The 20,957-nt window shown below is 47.7% G+C and overlaps 1 protein-coding gene across 3 annotated transcripts in view; it reads left to right on the top strand.

The window, feature by feature from the left end:
- The window catches only part of VPS41 (VPS41 subunit of HOPS complex), a 189,487-nt gene that overhangs the window by 106,430 nt on the left and 62,100 nt on the right, over positions 1-20,957 (top strand). For all 3 annotated transcript variants that reach the window (XM_055131907.1, XM_055131894.1, XM_055131900.1), the window contains 3 exons: positions 7,695-7,814; positions 9,251-9,397; positions 16,578-16,644. In XM_055131907.1, coding sequence (XP_054987882.1) covers positions 7,695-7,814; positions 9,251-9,397; positions 16,578-16,644 — 334 coding nt within the window. The remainder of the gene's footprint in view (positions 1-7,694; positions 7,815-9,250; positions 9,398-16,577; positions 16,645-20,957) is intronic.

Below are 20,957 nucleotides of genomic sequence, written 5' to 3'. Positions count from 1 at the left end.
CAAAATCATGTTTTCTCAAATGCTGCTTGGAAGAAGTCTGTTGAGTGGGTCCGGAGCCCCTGTGGTGCAGACTTAATGTTATGGAGTATTTGGCTGGTGCTCGACAGTTTTTAAACATGCTACATGCCCGTTATGGAAGGATTGTAACCTGTCCAGAGCATAACCACTGAATTCGAAATAATCCTATGTTTGGGATGTTTGCTCTTTCATCCTTCTCTCTTGAAGGGGACAGTAAGACTATTGGTGTGTTTGGAACATCTGTGTGTGTTGTAAACTTCGGTTCTGAGCCGAAGGAAGAAGCAAGGCAAAGGTACCTTCCACTTCCGTTCTCGGTGCCTGCTGCCTCCATCATGACCCAGCACCCCCGCTTGCTCCCTCCAGCTAGCTCCTGTCTGGTTTTGGGGGGGACTCCGTGATGGCTTCCTCACTTGCCCTCTTTTCAGTGTCATCCGTCATTGTCTTGGATTTTCAGTCTCCCGTGAAGAGTCCTGGCTCCATGATGCCCTGGCCTAGACGTGGACAGTCTTGCTGGCCGTGTCCTGACTTACTGGGGTTCCTGCCCACTTCTTTTTTTTCTCTATTTTTATTGTCTTGGGTGCCAGCATCGGGTGTGGCGCAGCACTTCATCTTCCATACTGTCACTGTGTGTCCCCCTCGGAACACACCTGATGACCGGGACTGGGCCGCGGGTGCAGGGTCCAGCCTGTCTTCCCTGTCTGCCCAAAGCAAGCAGTGTTGCCCGGATTGAGGAAGCTGAAGGATACCCATGACTTATCTCCTTGAAAGATCAAAGGAGGATTAAAAAGGGGCCGATCATACTCCCTTCCCTCCAGGACCGGCAGCTTTATTACAGCCCAGTCGAAACCCTGCGCATGTGTGGGGGACTCTGTGCCTTTTGCCTCTTGGAGTCTAGGAAAGAAGCAGATAGATTTATCAGCACAAAACATAGGAGAGTAAAGTATATTGCTGAGGATGCGAGGGCGCCTATTGAAATATAAGTACCAAGAGTGCTGACTGCCAGAATGTGGATTTATGGGAAATAAAGCCTTAAAATACTTTCTCCAACAAAAAATAGACCTCTTCGAAACAGTTTTTCCTCTCGTGTACTTAGCTTTCAGTGAGCTCAAATTGCTTTCAGTATTGTGATAATGACAATTCAATATTACAGGATGTGGAAGATGAACCAAATAAATTAGCCAGCTGCTTTTAAGGGTAGCTCACTGCGTGACTTACCCTCCCAAATGCTTCATGGAACGCCCTTGTGCAGTCGGTCTCTTGGCGGTTCTGCCACGAGGAGAAAGAAATGGATTTTATTAAGTGTCAGTGAAGTACAGGCAGATAGTTTCGTGTTAGCTAAATGAGCGTCGAATGTTTATAAGAGACATAGCTTATCTTTTCTGAAATCCCCGAGGCCGAGAGAGCTTCCCTGGGCATCCCTGCCAGACAGTGCATCTCCGCCCACGCTGCCGCTCGGGCTCTCCCCGCTGGATGAGCGGGGCTGAGGAGCGTTAGCAGTTGAATCCTGCATGCAGGGTTGAGCTGGAGCTGGCGAGCTCCTGAGGCAGGGACGGGAATGATTACCGGCTGACAGTTAAGGTTTTACACCATATGGATAGGGCACTAGAAATCCTAGGTGAAGAATGGGGTAGAGTGCAAAGGCAGAAGTCGATGCCTGGGGCCGCGCAGGTGGCCTTGAGGACAGCAGGGCAGCGGCGAGAGCCAGGAGTAGACTCACTGGCGGGCCAAGGCAGCTTCTTAGGTGCGCAGATATTTCCTGTGACCACGTTGACAGCAAATGAGCCGCCTACTCAGCAGCCACGAGGTCAGGGGCTGCGGTGACTAATGTGGAGATGCCCTTCCGACACAGCACAGATCAGCTCCTCTTTCTTGAAGCGAAATCGAGTGACAATTTTAGGAATAGGATGTGGGACCCATGTAAGTGTGCCCCCCTTCAGAGTAGGGATGTATTAAGTGCATGTATCCGGTAATGGGTGGTTTTCTTTAGATCTTTGAGATCGGACAGGTTCAGATGCTCAGAATTAGATCCCACTGGGGACTTGAAGGATTTTGGGGAACGGCATCACTCTTGTTGTAGCCAAGATATTACATGTATGAACACCAAGAGAATAAGACTATAGACACAGGATTGCCTGCTCAGTGTCTGATATTTATTAGGCCCTGTGTGTCAAGTAGACTATAAGATGTGGCTTCTATCCCCAATATACAGTCTGTTTGAAAGATGAAAGATAAAATACATGAATCTTATGAACAAGATATATAACGTTGCTCATTATCCCATTACAGAACCAGCATGACTTTGAAACTATCTAGAACCAACAAATTAGAGAAAATTATTTGACATATAAGAGAAGTCTTCTAAATAATGCTCTTTCCTCTTATACCTGACTCTTTTATGCAGAACTGTTTGCAAGCCATTTCTTGTTTTGCATCCACAGAGTGTAAGAGGCAAAGTGCCCGAAACCGCTTTTTTTAATTATACCAGAAAATAACAGGAATCACGTCTAGAACAATGATGTGAACCTGAGAAATCTTGTTTCTCCACCACAAGTTCCCTCCGTCCCCCAGGGCCCCTCCGTGGCCCAGGCGTGTCGGACACGAGAAGCGTCTGCCTGTGCTGCCAAGGTTCAGTGGGTGTGCGGCTCGTGGACAGCGTGCAGCCGCGCTCCGCCGTGACGCGGACAGGAGTCCTCCGACGACTCCTGGCTCCTGCCCTCTGCTGGACGTCCCCTCAGCGCCACGCGGGGTCTAGCCGGCCTCGCCTCCTTGCAAACTGGAAACAGGCCTCCGGCCAGGGCAGTCCAGGTGGCCTTTGGTTGGAATGGACCATGGCTCGGCGACAGTTGTCTAAAGAAGTTCATCCCATATTCTAACAGTATAAAAATAACCCACATGTTCTGTGGAGACTGGTTAAAAAACAGAAATGACATAGAATCTCCTGTCAGCTATTTCTGGAAGTATGATTAACCTGTAATGAGCCTTTTAGATTTTCATATGTGAGTGCATATTTATATATTATTTAGAGCTCACGTTTTATACTGTTCTGCTTTGGGGCGTGGGGGGGCATATACTGAATGGTGCTGAGCCTTACTCCTGACTGTGAAGAGGTCACTTGGCAGGGCTCAGGGGACCACAGTGGTGCTTGAGATCGAACCTGGATCAGCTGCGTGTAAGCATCTTACCTGCTGTACTCTCTCTCTCTCTCTAGTCCCTTTTTCTATTTTTTAATTTAGATTTAATTTAGAACGCCTTATTATGATAATGCATGCACACAGAAAACCATTTGAAAACAGGTTCCAGGATTCAGTTGTCTAGTGCTGCTACACTTCACTCAGTCACTTCCCAGTTTCTAGTCTACTTCTAGGTATAATCAGTAACTTTGCATATACCTTTACTTACTTCCCTGCTTATTTCTGGAATGGATTTCTAGGCTAAGACTTCCTGGGATCATAGTCATTTTATATTTCTCTTTATTGTTGCGACTTCTGTACCTGGGGGTCTTGGGACTGGAGGTTGCACTCCTGGAGGTTCTCAGCCCTGCCACCCCCAGTGGTGCTCAGGGGCAGTTGTCAAGCCCAGGGCCTCTCACATGCAGTGAGTGGCATCTCGGGCCCCGGGGTCCTTCTTAAAGGAACCTTCGCAAATGGTGGAGCACCTGCTCATTGGTTTGAAGTCGCTTTATTTCTTGCACACACCGTGTGTCTGGTCTTATTTTGACTCATCTTTTTAAGTTCTTTTTCTTATTTTTTTTCTGTCAATTCATAGGACCATCTGCTCCGAGTGTCAGTTATATAAACGTTTTACTGCTTGGCAGGGCCAAATCACACACTTCTCAGTTGTGCAATTCTTTAAAAGTTCCTGTTTTTTGTACATATTTTCAGATGAATTAATAGGATTTGGCATTCGTATCATAGATTAATCATGAATCAAGATTTTTATCATAGAATTTTAAGTTTGTGACCTAGGAGCACAAGAAATCTTTCCGTTTACTCCGTTCTGGCAGTGTACTTTTACCCCGCCGCACATCTGTTTTGTTTACTGCTCAGTTGCAGAGAGGTGCTTCTTGCTGTTTCCAACTTTGACTGCTTTCCCCCAAAGCTGAGGTCCCTGGCATTTGTAGTCTCATTTTCAAAGCTCTCTGCTTGGAGTTCAAGTTCCTCTTTTACCCAGGGGTAGAGAGGTTTTTGTTTTTCTTAACCTTTGTTGTTAATGTCTTGCTTAATTTTAATGTCTTCTAGGAATGGTGAGATTATTTCTAAAGTCCTTCTCCAGTTTATGGGGTGTCTCGGCTTTGAGAAGCCAGGGGGCGCTACACGCCCCAGCTGGGTTCTGTTGCGGAGCTTTCACCGTGAGTGCTCCTGTGTTTCCCACATCAGCCCATATTGAGTGGCTCCAGAATTCAGAGTTAAGGCTCCTGTGACTTTGTCAGAGATGATTTTCCTTTTTATTTTTGAGAACTGCTCCGACTCTTTTATTCTGGACAGTGGTGGGTGTAGGAAGTCATGTTTTACTTTGTGGCCCGAATGGAAGCACTTCGGGCCGCAGCTTCTGTGGAACTAGCTAGAAGATTCCTGTAACTGCTTTACTTCCTGCTCCCCCCGAGTCCTGCTGCTTGCAGTAAGCCGAGCCGTGGCCTTTGCCCCAGGTCTTGGTAGTTCTGTTTCCTGCGAGCTCTGGGCATGTGCTTGATGCTCTGGCCCCACTGTGGGCCTGGTGGTCTCTGGGGAGGCCTGGAGGGTGGGGTGGGCAGCCAACTCCGCCCTCTGCCATCCTGCCCTCCACGTGCCATTGCTTCCAGCAGGTGGACCAAAAAATTCTTCACTGAGCCCGCTTCTCCCAGGCACTGGACCTTTTCCCACTCAAATGTTCATTTGTTTGTTTTTACACAGTTGTTCATGACTGGTCATAGGATGTTCCAATTCCCCAATTCTGGCCCTTCAGCAAAGCACATTTCCCACCACTGATGTCCCAGTTTCCTCCCGCCACCCCTCCACACCCCTCCAGCATGCTCATACAGCAGGCACCTCTCTCTCTCTCTCTCTCTCTCTCTCTCTTTCTCTCTCTCTCTCTCCCTCCCTCTCCCCCCTCTCTCCCTCTCCCTCCCCCTCTCTCTTCCCCCTCCCTCTCTCATGCGCACTCTCTCACCTTCTCTCCCTCTCTCTCTCTACCTCTCTCTCCCTTTCCCCTCTCCTTCTCTCTCTCCCTCTCCCTCTCTCTCTTTCCCTCTTTCCCTCTCTCTCTCTTTCTCTCTCTCTCTTATGGTTTGCAGTACAGATACTGAAAGGTTATCATGTCTCTATCCCTTTACCTCCTTTCAGCTCTCAGTTCTTATCCAGAGTGACCATGTGACCATTTCCAGCCATCATTGTCATACTGATCCTTTCTCTGCCCTACCTGCCCTCCCCCACCCTTGCACGTGTGGCAGGTTCCATCCGTGGACCAGTCTTCCTGGCCCTTGTTTCTACTGCCTGTAGATAGTAGTCTCATATTACACTTTTTGTGTGTGTGGAAGGGAAATGTTTTGCTCTTGTCACTTGCTTATAAAATTGTCTTTGTAGGCTCAGGGGCTTTCTCGACAGTTTTCCTGGGATCCAGGGCCTCTCGCTCTGGTGCTCAGTGAGAATGCTCTAGTCCCGTGGATGGTGCTGGACACGGAGCCCTCCCAGCAGTGCCTGGGCCCTGGGAACCCCGCCTTGCCCCACTGGGGGACGGCATGTGCTGAACCCGAGGCTGGCCACCAGCTCTCACAGCTCCTAGTGCAGCAGGAGCCAGTCTGCACACTCTCCACCCCCAGAGCAGCCCTGCCTGGCACACAAGCTGACCGCCCTAGCCCCTGTCCCCGTTCTCCTGCCCTGTCTGCATCCTGCACCCACGACTAGGCCTCAGGTGGTGATTTCTTATGTTGGGCCTGGGCTGGAGGCTGTGCCATGCCCAGGGAGTCCTGTGTCCGGCAGGAGGGCAAGGTCTTGGTGTGCTTGTGACCTGGCCGTGCTCAGGGCTGACTCCCAACTCTATGCTCAGGGCTGACTCCTGGCTCTGTGCTCAGCGCTGACTCCCGACTCTGTGCACAGGGCTGACTCCCAACTCTGTGCTCAGGGCTGACTCCCGGCTCTGTGCTTAGGGCTGACTTCCAACTCTGCTCAGGGCTGACTCCCAGCCCTGTGCTCAGGGCTGACTTCTGACTGCCCAGGGCTGACTCCCAGCTCTGTGCTCAGAGCTGACTCCTGACTCTGTGCTCAGGGCTGACTCCTGGCTCTGTGCTCAGGGCTCACTCTTTGTGGGGGTGGCTCGGGGGACTCTGGGGTGCTGGGGGTGGAAGGAATGGCTGGTGCCACCCTCCACGCTGTGCCGTCTCTCTGGCACCCACCTTGCGTTTGCCTGGGTAATAGAGAACGTCGCTCGTTTTGTTGCCGTTTGCAGTAACCGTGTTCTGCTTCTTTGTGAAGATGCTCATATTGATTTACATTTACCCCTACCCTTTGTGCCTCCTCCACAGGAACCTGGCTATTAAAAAAATAAATTGTGTGAATCCATTCCTTCCCCTGTTAGTTTCTTTGGGGGCAGGGCAGGACCCAAAAGAGGTAGATTAGGTAGATCAAGATGAGCTCTGATGGTAGGCATTTTAAAACTTCTGGGAAGGAATCTTTCATCAGTGTTTACTTTCTATCTTTTGAAAGTTAACTTCCATTTCATATTATATGTCTAAGGTTATAAACTTCATATCTTAATATACAAAAATGTCTTTTCTTAAACTCTCTTTTCTTAAACTATCTAAATTGAATATATCAAGGAAAAGTACTTAAGATATTCTGGTATTGCATGAATTAGTCCCCAGGACTGGCCTGAGGTCCCTGATATTTGCAGAGTGACCCCAACAATGAAAATAATAATGACGTATTAATTGCTCATAATAATTATGAGGCCCTGAGGGTGCCTCGGCCCAGGTGCGGTACTGGCCATTTGGGCCGGGGCTGTTTCTCCAGCATAGGCCTCAGGGATGTTGACAACTCCCTCTTTAGCAGTAGTGTATCTGGCATTCAAATTTACACAGTTTTTAAATTATAGTGTATCATATTAAGATGAAAAAAAACTTTTCTCAAACTATTTAAACTATATATATGAAGAAAAATATTTTATGATATTCTGATAATACATGAATTGACCGCTTAGAATATTGTAATAATTAGAATATTGCAGTATCCCTTAGAATTTGTAAGAGCTATTACGAAGATTTTTAAGTAAATTCAAATAAAATTTTATTTAGTTTATTTAAATAAACTAAAAGTTTTAATTAAAGCACATTTCTCTTATAAATCATTTTCTTGGGTTAAATGAGTAGACTGCTTTTCGCTATTATAGTTTAGTCTATGGATGATAACTTATTTTCAGAGAAAAATTACAAGGTTTTAATTCCTTACTAAAATAATTCATCCCCGGGCAGTCTTTGGAAGAACTTTGTGTGGTCTTTTGAAAGATGTAACTGTGTCCTGTTCTTTGTGAATGTTGGTGTTTTGGTGCCATCTTGTGGCTGAGCTCGGGAGTGAGCCTCGGCATCAGGCGGGACAGGTGCCTGGTCAGTGTGTGCCCTGTCCTGCGTGAGCTGGGCCTGCTGCTGGCGGGGAGGGAATGGGGTCTGCCCCCCCCTCCGGCTCCTGACGCTCTGCCCTCTGACCCAGCTGCTGCTGTTCGAACGCTCCTGGATGAGCCGCTGGAAGTCTTCGGTCCTGCACGAGGGGGAAGGAAACATCCGGAGTGTGAAGTGGAGAGGCCACCTGATCGCGTGGGCCAACAACATGGTAAAGGACGGCTCCGTGCTCCGGAGGCTGGCGGGGAGGTGGCGGGTGAGAGGGGAGAGATGCTGTGTGCAGTGGCCGTTTCTAAGCCACAGATAGTGACTCAGGCCCTACCTGGAAGCTTAAAGAAATTAGATTGCTTTGGGCTTTCATAATAGAGTAATTCCCAACATATTCTAGCTCTATTTTAGAGTAAAAAAAAAAAACCTGAGGCATGGAAAATAGCCCAAGAAAATGAAAAGGCATCTTAATAACTGAAGGGATGCATTGGGAACGCAGTATTGAAAATACCATTTGCCTATTAGCCAAAGGCAAGTAATGGTGATATGAAACAAGTGCGATATATTGCTGATTTCCCCTTACTCCCAGAATAATCACGGGCAAAACAAACAGACTGTCTTTTAAAGGGGGATTGTAATTTGGGGTGCTACAATTAAGTTTTCACTTGGTATGTGTTAGGATAAGTAGAAAGTTTAAAAACTATCTTCTTGACATCTAGCATATCTTTTAAAATTTCTTGATATAGTGTAGTAAATGATATGAAGTAGTAGCACTGTCCTTCCGTTCTTCATCAGTTTGCTCGAGCAGGTACCAGTAACATCTCCATTGTGAGACTTGTTACTGTTTTGGGCGTATCAAGTACGCCACGGGTAGCTTGCCAGGCTCTCCGAGAGGGCATCCAACCTGGGTCGGCTGCAAGCAAGGCAAACACCCTACCCGCTGTGTTATCGCTCCAGTCCATGAAGTAGTAAATGAGTAAAATCACATGTTGCAATGGAGCAAATAATATAATGTATAAATGAGGGTCAGTTTCATGATATAGTAAATGAGGAACGGCATAGCTGGTCAGCATGCATCATGGAAGCCTCCAGAATCTCCTTTGTTACTCAGCGCTTTCCTCTCTCCTCTGGGGCCATATTAAAGGCAGACAGACGGTGTCCTCTTGCTTTACTTGCTCTTTGCTGCTAGCCTCTGTTTCCATCTGAGAGCTTGGAAATGTCAGGTATGCTTTTGCTTCTGCTGTGGCCTTCGGAATCACAGGGTTTTGAAAACGTGAAGGCCCAGTATAATTAGAAATGTTACTTCTCTGTCATTTCGGAAATGCAGTTGATTCCTTTGCATTTCACATTTGTGTGAATCTGAGTTATCCAAGCCATTCACTGATTAATCACTTACGCCTTGCAAGAGTGACCATGCTTTTTTTGGGGGGAAAGGGGCAGGGGGGTGCTTGGGGAAGGTGTTGTTTTTTGTGGGTGGTTTTTTTGTTTGTTTGTTTGCAGTTTCACAGGGATTGAGGAACTGGAGAGTTTTCAGTGGTTCTCAGTCGTGCTCAAAGGCACTGACAGTATTTTGCAGTGCTGAGGATCAGCAGTGAGTGTCAATATATTTTCCTTTCCTTGCCTGTCATAGAGGGTTGGTAATGCTGCTTTATTTTCCAGGGTGTGAAGATTTTTGACATCACTTCCAAGCAGAGAATCACCAACGTGCCCCGGGATGACATAAGTCTCCGCCCAGACATGTACCCCTGCAGCCTCTGCTGGAAGGACGCAGTGACGCTGGTCATTGGCTGGGGCACGTCCGTCAAGGTGACTTGGCTCGTTTTTATGATTTCCCATGTCCTTAGAGATCTATCAAGGGTAGTCCAAGGGAATATGAGTTCCCAAATTGCTTCTCCGAAGGAAAATATTTTCACCTGAGTGTATGCTCCTGCCATGCGGTACCATTCAGTGCTCCAGTTCTTTCACGTGCATGTTTTAAGATCAAGTCTCTTCTCCCTCCCTCCCCCCTCCCCGCCTCCCCCCTCCCTCCCTCCCTCCCTTCCTTCCTTCCTTCCTTCCTTCCTTCCTTCCTTCCTTCCTTCCTTCCTTCCTTCCTTCCTTCCTTCCTTCCTCCCTCCCTCCCTCCCTTCCTCCCTCCCTCCCTCCCTTCTTCCTTCCTTCCTTCTTTCCTTCCTTCCTCCCTCCCTCCCTCCCTCCCTCCCTCCCTCCCTCCCTCCCTTCCTTCCTTCACTGTCCCACAGTGTGGGGGGTCAGTACAGGCATGAGCTTTCTCTCTGGCCCCTGCAGATCAGTCCTTCCTTTTCAAGGCCTTGAAAAACAAAATTTGAACTCTTCTATGTTAATGGTGTTGCCTTTTTTTTTTTTTAATCTTTAAAACATTCCCATAGCTCAGCTGGCCTTGGCTATTTATAGAACACGGCTAATTTGTTGTTTAGTCGGGCTTTGCTGGTTGTATTCTTTCTGTTCCCCAAGATTTGACCAGTCACTTCTTCATTAGCTCTGATGGCAGGGCAAGAAAGTTAAAGCTATGTCATCTTGGTAATGGTTGTGCCGAGTAGAAGCTCATCTATAATATGATTTGGGAATATGCTGTGTTATATAATTATCTGCCCTTTATATGCCTGGGTAAATAAAATTCAGCTTTTCTACATCAGGGAGCCCAGAGCTCACTTATGTTTATGTCATGCCTACCAGTGCTTGTCTTAGCTGCTTCAGAGCCAAAGTCGTTTCTTTTTTCTTAAATATGTGGCTTCATTGAAACAAAAAACCACAACCCCCACCGCAAATAGATTAGCTGAACTAAGTGGAATTTTAAGACTTCCTCTAATTATTAAGTTCGGAGTGCTTATTGTTCTCACATAAGTATTTTGGAGGAGCATTAAGTGATGTGCTTATGAGAAGCTTAACGTAGATTCTGACATATTTTCAGTGCCTAATATATATCAGCTGCCTTGGTTATACTGTAAAATCTTGAAAAGTCATGAAGGAAACATGGATATTTGAAATTTGTTTTTCTGTGGAAAAGAAACATCAAAATGATTCATTCAGTGATTGTTACTACCAAACCAAATACTTGCTAACTTGAGTTAAAGTCCTCCTGGCCCTGGGACTGCCCCATAGCTGGAAGACTGCTTCATGAGCAGAGGGGAGAAGGCAGATGGAATAGAGAAGGGATCACTAAGAAAAATGATGGCTAGAGGAACCAGTTGGGATGGGAAATGCATGCCAAAAGTAGATAATGAACCAAACATAATGACCTTTCAGTGTCTGTGTTGCAAGCTATAATGCCCAGAAGTAGAGAGAGAGTATGGGGAATATTGTCTACCTTAGAGGCAGGGGGAGGGTGGGAAAGGTGGGGTATACCTGGGATATTGGTAGTGGGGAATGTGCACTGGTGGAGGGATGGGTGTTTGATCATTGTGAGATTGTAACCTAAACATGAAAGCTTGTAACTATCTCAGTGATTCAATAAAATTTTAAAAATTAAAAAAAAAAAGTCCTCCTGGCCCTTAGGATGTTGGTAAGATTCAGATTTTCTTTCTCTGTCTCTCTGTCTCTGTCTCTATCTCTCTCTCTCTGTCTGTCTCTCTCCCTCTCCCCCCACCCCGTCTAGTCCTCCACTCTCCTATTCTCCTTTTCCCTCCCATCCTCTCCTCTCCTCTCCTCTCCTCTCCTCTCCTCTCCTGCCCTGCCCTCCCCTCCCCTCCCCTGCCTTCGCCTGCCATGCCCTCCTTCTCCCCTGCCCTTCCCCTCATGTCCTCAGCCCTCTCCTCTCCCCAGCAGTGTTCCTGAGAGGCCGCTCGAGGGCTGGAACCCCAGGTGTGGTTCTACTATTCCTGGTGTTGCGCACTGGGGATCACACCCAAGTGCACCCTCACCCCTAAGCTATTTCCCTGGCGCCTTCTTTTGTAACTGAAGTGGAAGTAACTTTGGACGTGATTAAGGAGTGCAGCGTGATTCTGTCCAGGATAGAGAGAGGCTGTGTTGGATGATCCAGGACTTCACTGTGATTTCCTGGGAGGAGACTCACCATGTGCAGTAAACTACAGTCTGGGTCATTTCACTTCCTTCCGTGGTCAGATGGCTCCTTCTCTTAAAGTTAGGGCTTTAGTGGTCAAAGGTATAGAAAATCAGCCTGTTATTTTTATGTGCACGGTGAGAGCCTCACTGAGTACTGCCAGTAAAGCTTTCTCCATTAGACTGAGCGTGAGCCCCCAGCCGCCCTCCCGGGAGATTTGTCTTTCTGAAGAGGAAGAGTCAGGTGAGAGCGTGATGGACTCAGCCCCTGGAGATGGGGAGATTGTCCTTTGCCAGCTGGGTGGGCTCACATCTGGGCGTCTCTCCGGGAGGCACTCGGCAGGGGAGGCCTGGTGCCCACCGAAGGCTGGCAGCTGCAGAAGCTGAGAGACAGAGCTGGACCCCGGGATGCCACACCTGCCCCGGGACGCCACATCTTGATGTGGGCCCACTAAAGCTGGTTTTCAGTCAGCACATTTTCCTGTTGTGCCGTGAAAAAATTCCTGCCACTCAGCCTTCGGGCTGTGGAGCTGGCCCAGAGAAACACAGCTCTTGACTGTGGGCAGATCCCGGCTGCTTTAACCCGTGTTTCTAGTGCTATGCCGTGACCCTGCAGCTTACGGAAGGATTCAGACAAGATTTCATGTCACTTTTACTTCCTTAGGAGTTCTTCTGTTCTCTAGGCATACTGCCTCTTCTAGCTTCACTGGTAGTAATTAGAGCAGGTCTCAGCCCAGGGTCCCCTGAGTGCCCCTCAGAGGAGGAAAGAGAGGGCACGCTTTCCCCTCGGGTAGAGCAGTGCTGTGAGAGAGAAGCCACAGCTCACGTCGTGTGTGAGTATGCCGCTCCAGCCGGCCGTTTCCTTCCTTCTGTCACCGTGTCAGATAGTCTCTCGTGTTGGAGACACACAAGGGCAGGGCTGCAGTCCGTCCCTTTGCACGTGGACCCGCCGTTGAGGGAAGATGGGAATAAGACAAGCGGGTAAATGCGCTGCGCTGACGGGAGCAGCCGGCAGGATGAGTGAAAGGGTCGGGAGAGGCGCGTGGAGGGAGAACGGTTCGGAGAGGGCCTTTCCTGACTACAGGCAGAGGCCGAGGGCAGGAAATCAGGCCAGCAGGGAAACAGAGAAGGGCGTAGTGTGTGTGTTGGGGTGCAGGCCTGTCAGGGTGCACAGGGTTTGTGAAGTCTTGCTGGGTTTTCCTTTGGGTGAGGTGAGAAGTCCATGAAGATTCTTTGGGTGGCGGCCTTAGTGAGGTGAGCAAACGTGGGTCTTCAGAGGCTCACTCTGGGGGGGAGCTGAACAGCACGGGGGACGCGAAGGAGAGGGGGCAGGGGGCCACCTCAGTGTATGGCTGGGGGCATCTTGGAGCAGCTCAGCGGTGATGGCAAAGGATGATTGGATTCTGGATGTATTTTGAGTATAAGTACTCTGGGAAAAGAGAAGAACAGGTGGCCTTGGGAGGAACTGAAATCAGAGCTGCGGTGGCTGGAACCGGGAAGCCTGCTGTGGGGGCCTGCTGCACGGGAGACCCCAGACAGCATTGGTGTAGTTGATGGGGCCTGCAGAGTGTGGCAGAGGATGCAGTTTGACGAGGTCAGCTCGAGTTGGTGGGCAGCGGCCTGCCTGTCGCTGTGAAGGGCTGTGGAAATCCTGAGTTTGCTCTTTGGTTGCACTGGAGCCTAGGGCAGAGCTTGAGGCTCTCCCCACCCCTGTGGGAGCCAGGCGCTGAGATCAGACCTCAGGCCAGGGCCAATGTCCTGCCCCCCAGCGACGCGGCAATGGGCCGCTCCGGGCAGCATTCGCTTCTCTAGCTCAGGGCAGGTAAGAGCATCTCAGGGATAACTTGGGATTAGGAATTACCATCAGTGTCACATCCTCTGACCGTCTCTCTGGCCTCTTCACTTCTCGATACCACCCTGCCAGTCTCCTGTCCTCCTTAGCCGTGTCTTCATCACTGCAGGCCAAATGCTCTTTTTAGATTGTGCGTGAGTCGTGTTGGTTTCCTCCTTAAATCACTCAAGGAGTGCTCATTACTTGGAGGATGCTGACTGTGCCCGGGCCCCCTCTCGCTTCTGCTTCCTGCTGTAGCACTCTGTGCCCTCAAACTGCTCCCCAGGCAAAGGACATTGCCCTGAGCTCCCTGCCGGTGGCTCCTGACCCGTGTCCCTGCTGCGGGAAGCCCTTTGTCCCGTCAGTCACCACCCCTGCTCCATCCCTGGCACTTCCCAGCACAGCAGTTGCGTGTGCCCTGAACCCTGAACCGCTGCGACCCCCTGCTGCCCTGGAGTCTCCCCAAGGGAAGACTTTCTCCTTCCAGAGTGTAACTCAGGACTGGGGTGCATATTGGTTCAGAAATTCGAGTATCTCCTCAGCCATGGGTTCAAGTCCTGTGTCATAGAAAGCTAATGCTCTCATATTTTCACTGTGCTGCTTGGCAGGCACTGGGTATGTGTGTTTCTGTTAAATTTTTGGTTTGGGGCACACGCTGCGGTGCTCAGGGCTTACTCAGACTCTGTGCTTCGGGGTCACTCCTGGTGAGGCTTGGGGACCAGAGATTGTGTAGGCTGCACGCACTGTACGCGCCAGCCCCTGAATGTATGTCTTAAACAGACAAAAAAAACCTCACAAAGTTGTACTTTTCTATTGACCTATTAATCTGCTTCTAGAAATTTATCTTAAGGGGAAAAGTTCAAAAGTTTGATAGAAAAGCATACACCTGTTTGCAGTAGCTATAGATAGAAGGAAAAAGAGGAGTGTCTAAATGGAGCTTGATTAATTCATAGTACATTCATAATAGTGAATATCGGTATTCACAATTGTGTGAATTGTGTTTTTTAAGGATTTAAAAAGATGCATTAAATTACCTGTAGTATTGTAAAGTTAAGAGAATATCTCCCAATCCCCAAAAGATGGATTGTTAAAAGTATTTGTTTTGTTCTAGGATTACAGATATTTGTTTTCCCCTGTTAGTTTTTCAGAATTTTAGGATTTTTCATGTAGTAGCTATACTTAGAGTAACAGTTATATAATAACACAATAAATGCTATCTAAACTGATCTCTAACTAAAATTGGGAGGGTAGGTACTAACTTTACCTGAGTGACTGAACCTCTATCAAATTTTCTTGTTTTTTATTGAAACATAGAATATATTTACTTAGAAAATATAGCAAAGAAAACGAAAATAGATCCTTAGTCTTATCACTCAAAAAATTAACACACAAATATGTGTATGGGTGGGTGATAAATATGAATATGTGTATATATATATATATATCTCCATCCAATTTGTACGTAGTTTTAAAAAAATTAAAATTGTGGAGGTGGTGGCACATTAGTGGTGCTCGGGGTTTGCTCCTGACTTAGTGCTCGGAGAATCACTCCTGGCAAGGGTTGGGGAACCATGTCTGGCCCTTTTAAGATCTATTTGGTTTTGTTGCTCCTTCCTTCCTCTCCCCCCTTCCTTCCTCTTCTTCCCCTCCCTTCCTTCTTTCCTTCTTCCCATCTTTCCTTTCCTCTAAAGTGTTCTTAGCTTAGAGGCCATAAAAACAAGTAAGAAATAGGCCAGAAGCCATTCTGTAATCTGTCAACTCCTGATTGAAATGATACAGTGCATTGACTTTAATATGTTTGCAAGAAGATTAGCATGGGCTGCTTTCGCTGGGGATTATCTAGCACCAGTGAAAGAACTATATTACTATTTAACCAAACCAAATAAATCCTCATGCAGATGTCACCCGCATTAGCCTTTGGTCATTTTCTTTTTTTCTTTTTTTTTTTTTCTTTTTGGGTCACACCCAGCGATGCACAGGGGTTACTCCTGGCTTTGCACTCAGGAATTACTCCTGGTGGTGCTCAGGGGACCATATGGGATGCTGGGAATTGAACCCGGGTCGGCCGTATGCAAGGCAAACTCCCTACCCACTGTGCTGTTGTTCCAGCCCGGGTCATTTTATTCTTCCAGATCGTAATATATTTAAAAATAACAGTAGCCCTTAAGTAGAGTTTCTGAGAATGGCTCATTAGAAACACGTTTGAATTATACTATAGTTTTTCTCTTTTTTTGCCCTCGAAGAAGGTTTTTTTGAAAAGTAATGTAAATGATTGTTGAAAGTATGTCATTGAACTTAATTTTGTCTTTTTTTTTTCCGGTAGTCATACAGTTTTATTGCATCTAATTATCACAAATAGATGTAAAGAGTCATCTTGGATGTTCTGCTTTCTGTAGGCAGAAAACTTGGATTTTATTCATTGGCCTGCTGTACAGTTCCTTTTTCAGAAACATAGATACCATCCAAAAACTTTCAGATATCCTTGTTTTTCACTGTTGTGGCTTGCTGAATCAAAGCAGCTGAGTTGATACAAGTTCAGTGTCATTTCCTTCAAGAATCAACTCATCTTTTTGGGCCTGGGAGACAGAACAAGCAACACCTGACCTCATACGAACCCTGCAGATGTATTTTTCACCCAGGAAATTTCAGATTTCAACAAGCTACCCATTCTCCTGAATAACCACGTTGATAGGGAAATGGGCATACACAGACCTTGTAGCGGAAGCCCAGTGGGACCCCCTTGATCATGTTCTGCACATGGCTGCACATGGTGCGGACCGTAGCCAGTTCCTTTCCATTCCCCCACCATTTGTCAACCCGGAGCCTCTTCTTCTTGCCGAGGAGGCTGAGCTCCACGTTGATGTGGTTGAAGTCCCTCCGCAGGGTGCCTCGGGGCCCTTCACGATGACCGTGCGGCCCTTGAGGGAGATGTCCACATTCTCGGGAATGTCGACGGTCTGGTTGCTGAGGATGTCTTCATCCTCGCAGTAGGTGCGGCTTCATTTTGTCTTTTAAGTCATTGTGAACTTCCCGTTTTCAGTGCTCCCTGGCTAATTAAAGAAAAGTATCAGAGGTTGAATACACTGTGATGAGGTTTCCCATTGAATGAAAAAAATAACCTGTGAATTTCCATTCCAGATTTGCTCGGTGAAGGAGCGGCATGCAGGCGAAGTCAGGGACCTGCCTAGTCGATACGTTGAAATAGGTATGCACTTGGACCTTTCGAATTTCATCTTATTATTTAATTCAACTTCTCTTTAAAACGATTTTGAGGTACTGTGCTTTACAGTATTGTTAGATCATCCCAGCAAGACACCTGTCACCAGAGCGCCCACCGCCCTCCCCAGGTCCCCAGCGTCCTTCCCACAGACATAGAGACTCCACTCTGTGGCTCCCTTCTCCCAAGGTTCTGCTTCGGGCTCTCTGCCACTGCCTTTGAAGGAGACCATCCTGTGTCTCCCCCTTTTCCTTCTGACTGACTACACTCAGTGTAAAACTTTGCTCTCAGAAACCTTTTTTCTAGTTACATTTTTAATTTGAAGACAATGTTATAGTTAGTTTTGAAGTCAAGTAACTACGGATTGGGGTTCTGGTTCTGTTGTTTAACACCTGGCCTTCAGATAAAAAGAAAAAAAAATGCATTGGTTTTGGGGCCAACCCTGGCAGTATTCTGGGCTTACTTCTGGCTTTGCTCAGGGGTATTTCCTGGTGGGCTCGGGGGACTATGTGTGGTGTGCATAAAACGACCCTGGTCTGCCACACCCCTGCTCTGCTATTGCGCCAGCCCCCTTTGGACAAGTTCTGTGTGCCCTGTTATTTTATTTCGGGACCATACTCCCCCCCCCCCCGGCAGTGCTCAGGATTTATACCTGGCTCAGTGCTCAAGGATCACTCCTCGTGGTGCTCAGGGAACCATATACAGTGCTCGGGATCAAGCCCGGGTTGGCCAAGTGCAAGGCAGTCACGCTGGCAGCTGTACTCTCTCCAGCCTAGCCTCAGTTACGTAGAAAACTTCGGAAAGCATTGCTGTTGCACCGTCCTTTCTTAGGAATCTCTGAGCTGATGCTTGCAGGCCTCAGTGCTGATTCCTGGTCCTCGGAATGCCCTCTGAGTGATAACCACGGCAGGCACCAGGTTTTAATGGCAGCGCCTTTCCTCTGGACTGCGGTAGCGCCTGCTGGTTTAGCTTCTTCCATTATGAACTATTGTTCTGAGTCTCCTCTCACTAAGGCCAGGTACAGTTACCTGCCACTCTGCTTCAGGCCATGCATGTCCCTTGGGTGGACCCTCACACACGCCTGGCCTCTGTCGCCTCCCGGGCTGTCGCTCAGACCATCTTGCTTTTGTCCTTTGTGCTGCCCCCCCCCCCAGCAGTTGTCCCCTCCCCGCCGTGTCCCTTCTACACCTGTGAATGACCTTCTTGACTCCATCATCAGCCCTTCAACATGCATCACCTTACAGCATCGCTCTCCTGGGCAGCCCACCTGAACTCACTAGCACAGTCTCATTCCCCTTTGTCAGCCTGTCCAGCACTGCCGGTTCTGGCACGGTTCCACTGCAGTGACTCATCACTCAGCATTTCCTACTGGGCCACCAAACCAGAATCCCCTTGACTGCGCCTGGGACTCGCTGTTGCTCATCAGGTCTTGGGTGCCCGGCACGTATTAACGCCAGCCTTCGCATGCAGAGCTGTGGAGTTTCCAGAGATTCTGCTCTTTCATGCCTCGCACGAGCATTCAGATCAGAGGGATGGAGACTTACTCATTTTTGTCAAACACATGCAATAAAATTAATTTTTGTACCTTAAAATTTTTTTTATTCAGTGACTCTAGCAGTTTTAGGGGCCACCAAGGCCACAGTCGGCACTGCTGTCAGACACCCATGGCTGGGGACCAGACCCGGGGTCGCTCATCACAGCATTTCCCAGTAAAGCCTGTACTTGTATTACTGAGAGCTGAGCACAGGAGCAGCGTCATGACAGGAGTTTTGCCACTATATAAGATGACTGAAAAGTCCATTTATTCATTTGGATGGCGAGGAGAGAATATAAATTTGATGGATCATAATAGCAGATTATAATTTGAACATGGCAATATTCTTTGCTAACCTCAGAAAAAGAAGTATATTACCCACCACAGTAATATGGTCATGCTATTTAAATCTGGAATATTTTTGTGCTTGAAGTCAGAAGTTGGTGTTAGAGCTTTTACAGATTTTTGCTTTCCAAGGATGAAAATGTTGACTCTGAGACTGGGCAGAGTCTTTCTATGCAGGATATACAGGAACTGGGGACACTGAAGAACAACAGTTTGACTGCTAACCTGAAGAGGAGTGGAACATTTTGAGTATCTGTCTGTCTTCTTTCCTGCCCTTCTGGGTGGGGGAATATTCTTTGGAAAAGTGGAATCTCCGAATATTTCAGTTGTGTTAACATTAGACTAGATTTTTTTTTTTTTAATCACCATGTGGAAAGTTACTAAGTTCTCAGGTTTATGTCTCAGTTATACAATATTCAAACACCATCCCTTCACCAGTGCCCATATTCCACCACAAAAATCCCCAGTATATCCCCCGCCCCCGCCCCCACCCCCAACTGTATGCCCCCACCCCCAACTGTATAACTGATGAATTTCACTTCATTTTCTCTTTACCTTGATTACGTTCCATATTTCAACACAAAACTCACTATTGTTGTTGGAGTTTCCCCCCAAGAAAGACAGCCCTACTAAGGAAGCATTTGATAATTAGTTTTCCATTAAAAGATTGTATGTTTTCAGTTTTCAGAAAAGGTCTAATGCGGCCTCGAGGTTCGGATGTGTCCCAGTCCCACATCCCGGAGCCGTGTTAGTTGCTGCTCAGTGTCGCCAGGGCTCCATCTGGACAAGGTGTAGTGGCTGCACCTCCTCCGTCTTGATCCCCAGTGTTGTTGGCCTGGTTTCGGGTCCGGAGCATTGTCCGGCCGCATTGCTCACCAGAACGCCTGGCTGCTTCTCTGTTGAATGTCTCTAGACTAGTTTTTAAAAGCCTGAATTTTTAAAGATCTGGAACTTCCTGGAGTTCGTTGGATCGGCAGTGGCTGTCATCTCCTCCTTGGTTGTCATTCAGCGCTCACATGCACCTCAGATATTACCTGTCTCAGTTTCCTTTCTCGGCAGCAGGTGTGCCACTTACACTCCAGGTAAATCGATGACTTGTCCAGGACCTTACTGCCAGCAGCTCCTGTGGGATCTTTTCAAGGTCGCTTCCCTTTTCTCGGCCAGGCTTTTCCCACCGGCGGAATCAGCGGCAATCAGCCTCTCCAGGTGGCCCTGTACATGAGGCAGGACAGAAGAATGCAGGGAGCATGACGGAAGGATGTCAGGACACGTCTGGACACACAGTGGGCCTCGCCTGATCACGACACTCAGTGTCACCATGCTGGACTTCATCCCAGCATCCTCACTGCTAATGACTGGCTGGGGGCTGAACCCTGGGATCACGTCATCCCTAAAGTGTGGCTCATCTGTGCTCTGATTGATGGGAAGAGCTCCATCTGTGAGGACTGACAGTGTTGCATTACTGACATTTTGTACTGTGGCTAGTGGTTGAGTGCCAATCCCCCTCTTGAGATTGGTTCATACCCTTGAAGGGTATGAACCATTTCCACAGCAGGAGGCAAAGTGGTTTAGGGAAGAGTCCTTGACTAGGGTAAAGAAAAGAAGGAATATTAGGAGGGCTGGATTCCAATGGCTTTAGCCCTGAGCAGTACGAGCCACTGTTCATTCAATAAATTAGGTGATAATGCTGTTGATTAAGGAAATGCTTGAGATTATATATTTTTAGATATGGGATGTTCCTGACTCATCATTATAAAGCAAGTTTTTGAAAAAGTCAATACAAATTATTCCTCTCAATAGTACCTGTCTTATTTTTTGTGAATATAAAAAGATGCTTTTAAAGTTTAGGCTGATTGTCTAGCCCCCACCCCAAGAAGACATTTTCTGTCTATTTCTTTTCTAGAAACATTTTCCAGTAGAGATTAATAACCCAGGCCGCTGGCCTTACTATTTAACTTGGGTTTCACAGACCCCCTCCAGGGTTCACCACCTCATCGTGGCGAGGGGGTGACAACAGTGCCAACCGGCAAAGAGCGAACTAACAGGTGCTGCCCAGAGGTGCAGGCAGGTACAGGGCTGGACTCCTTGCATTGACTCTGTTGATCTGGCCAGTACTTTCTGTTTGTGAGCAGCACATCCATGAACAAGGTGTGTGGCGTGTTTGTCAGCATGCAGATCATTACAACATGCCACCCCCACCACAGAGCCTGGCAAGCTACCCGTGGCATACTCAATGTGCCAAAAACAGTAACAAAAATGGGCCTCATTCCTCTGACCCTGGAAGAGACCCCAATATGGCAGCATTGAGAAGGATGAAAAGGGAGAGGCTGATAAAATCTCAGAGGTGAACTAGGCCGCCAAAACGAAAAAGGACTAAAATTACTGTATGCATTTTTAACACACGTATGCTCACATCAGAAGC

This window comes from Sorex araneus, chromosome 1 (assembly GCF_027595985.1).
Source record: "Sorex araneus isolate mSorAra2 chromosome 1, mSorAra2.pri, whole genome shotgun sequence".
Lineage (NCBI taxonomy): Eukaryota > Metazoa > Chordata > Mammalia > Eulipotyphla > Soricidae > Sorex > Sorex araneus.
This window is presented reverse-complemented; position numbering and strand designations above follow the sequence as displayed.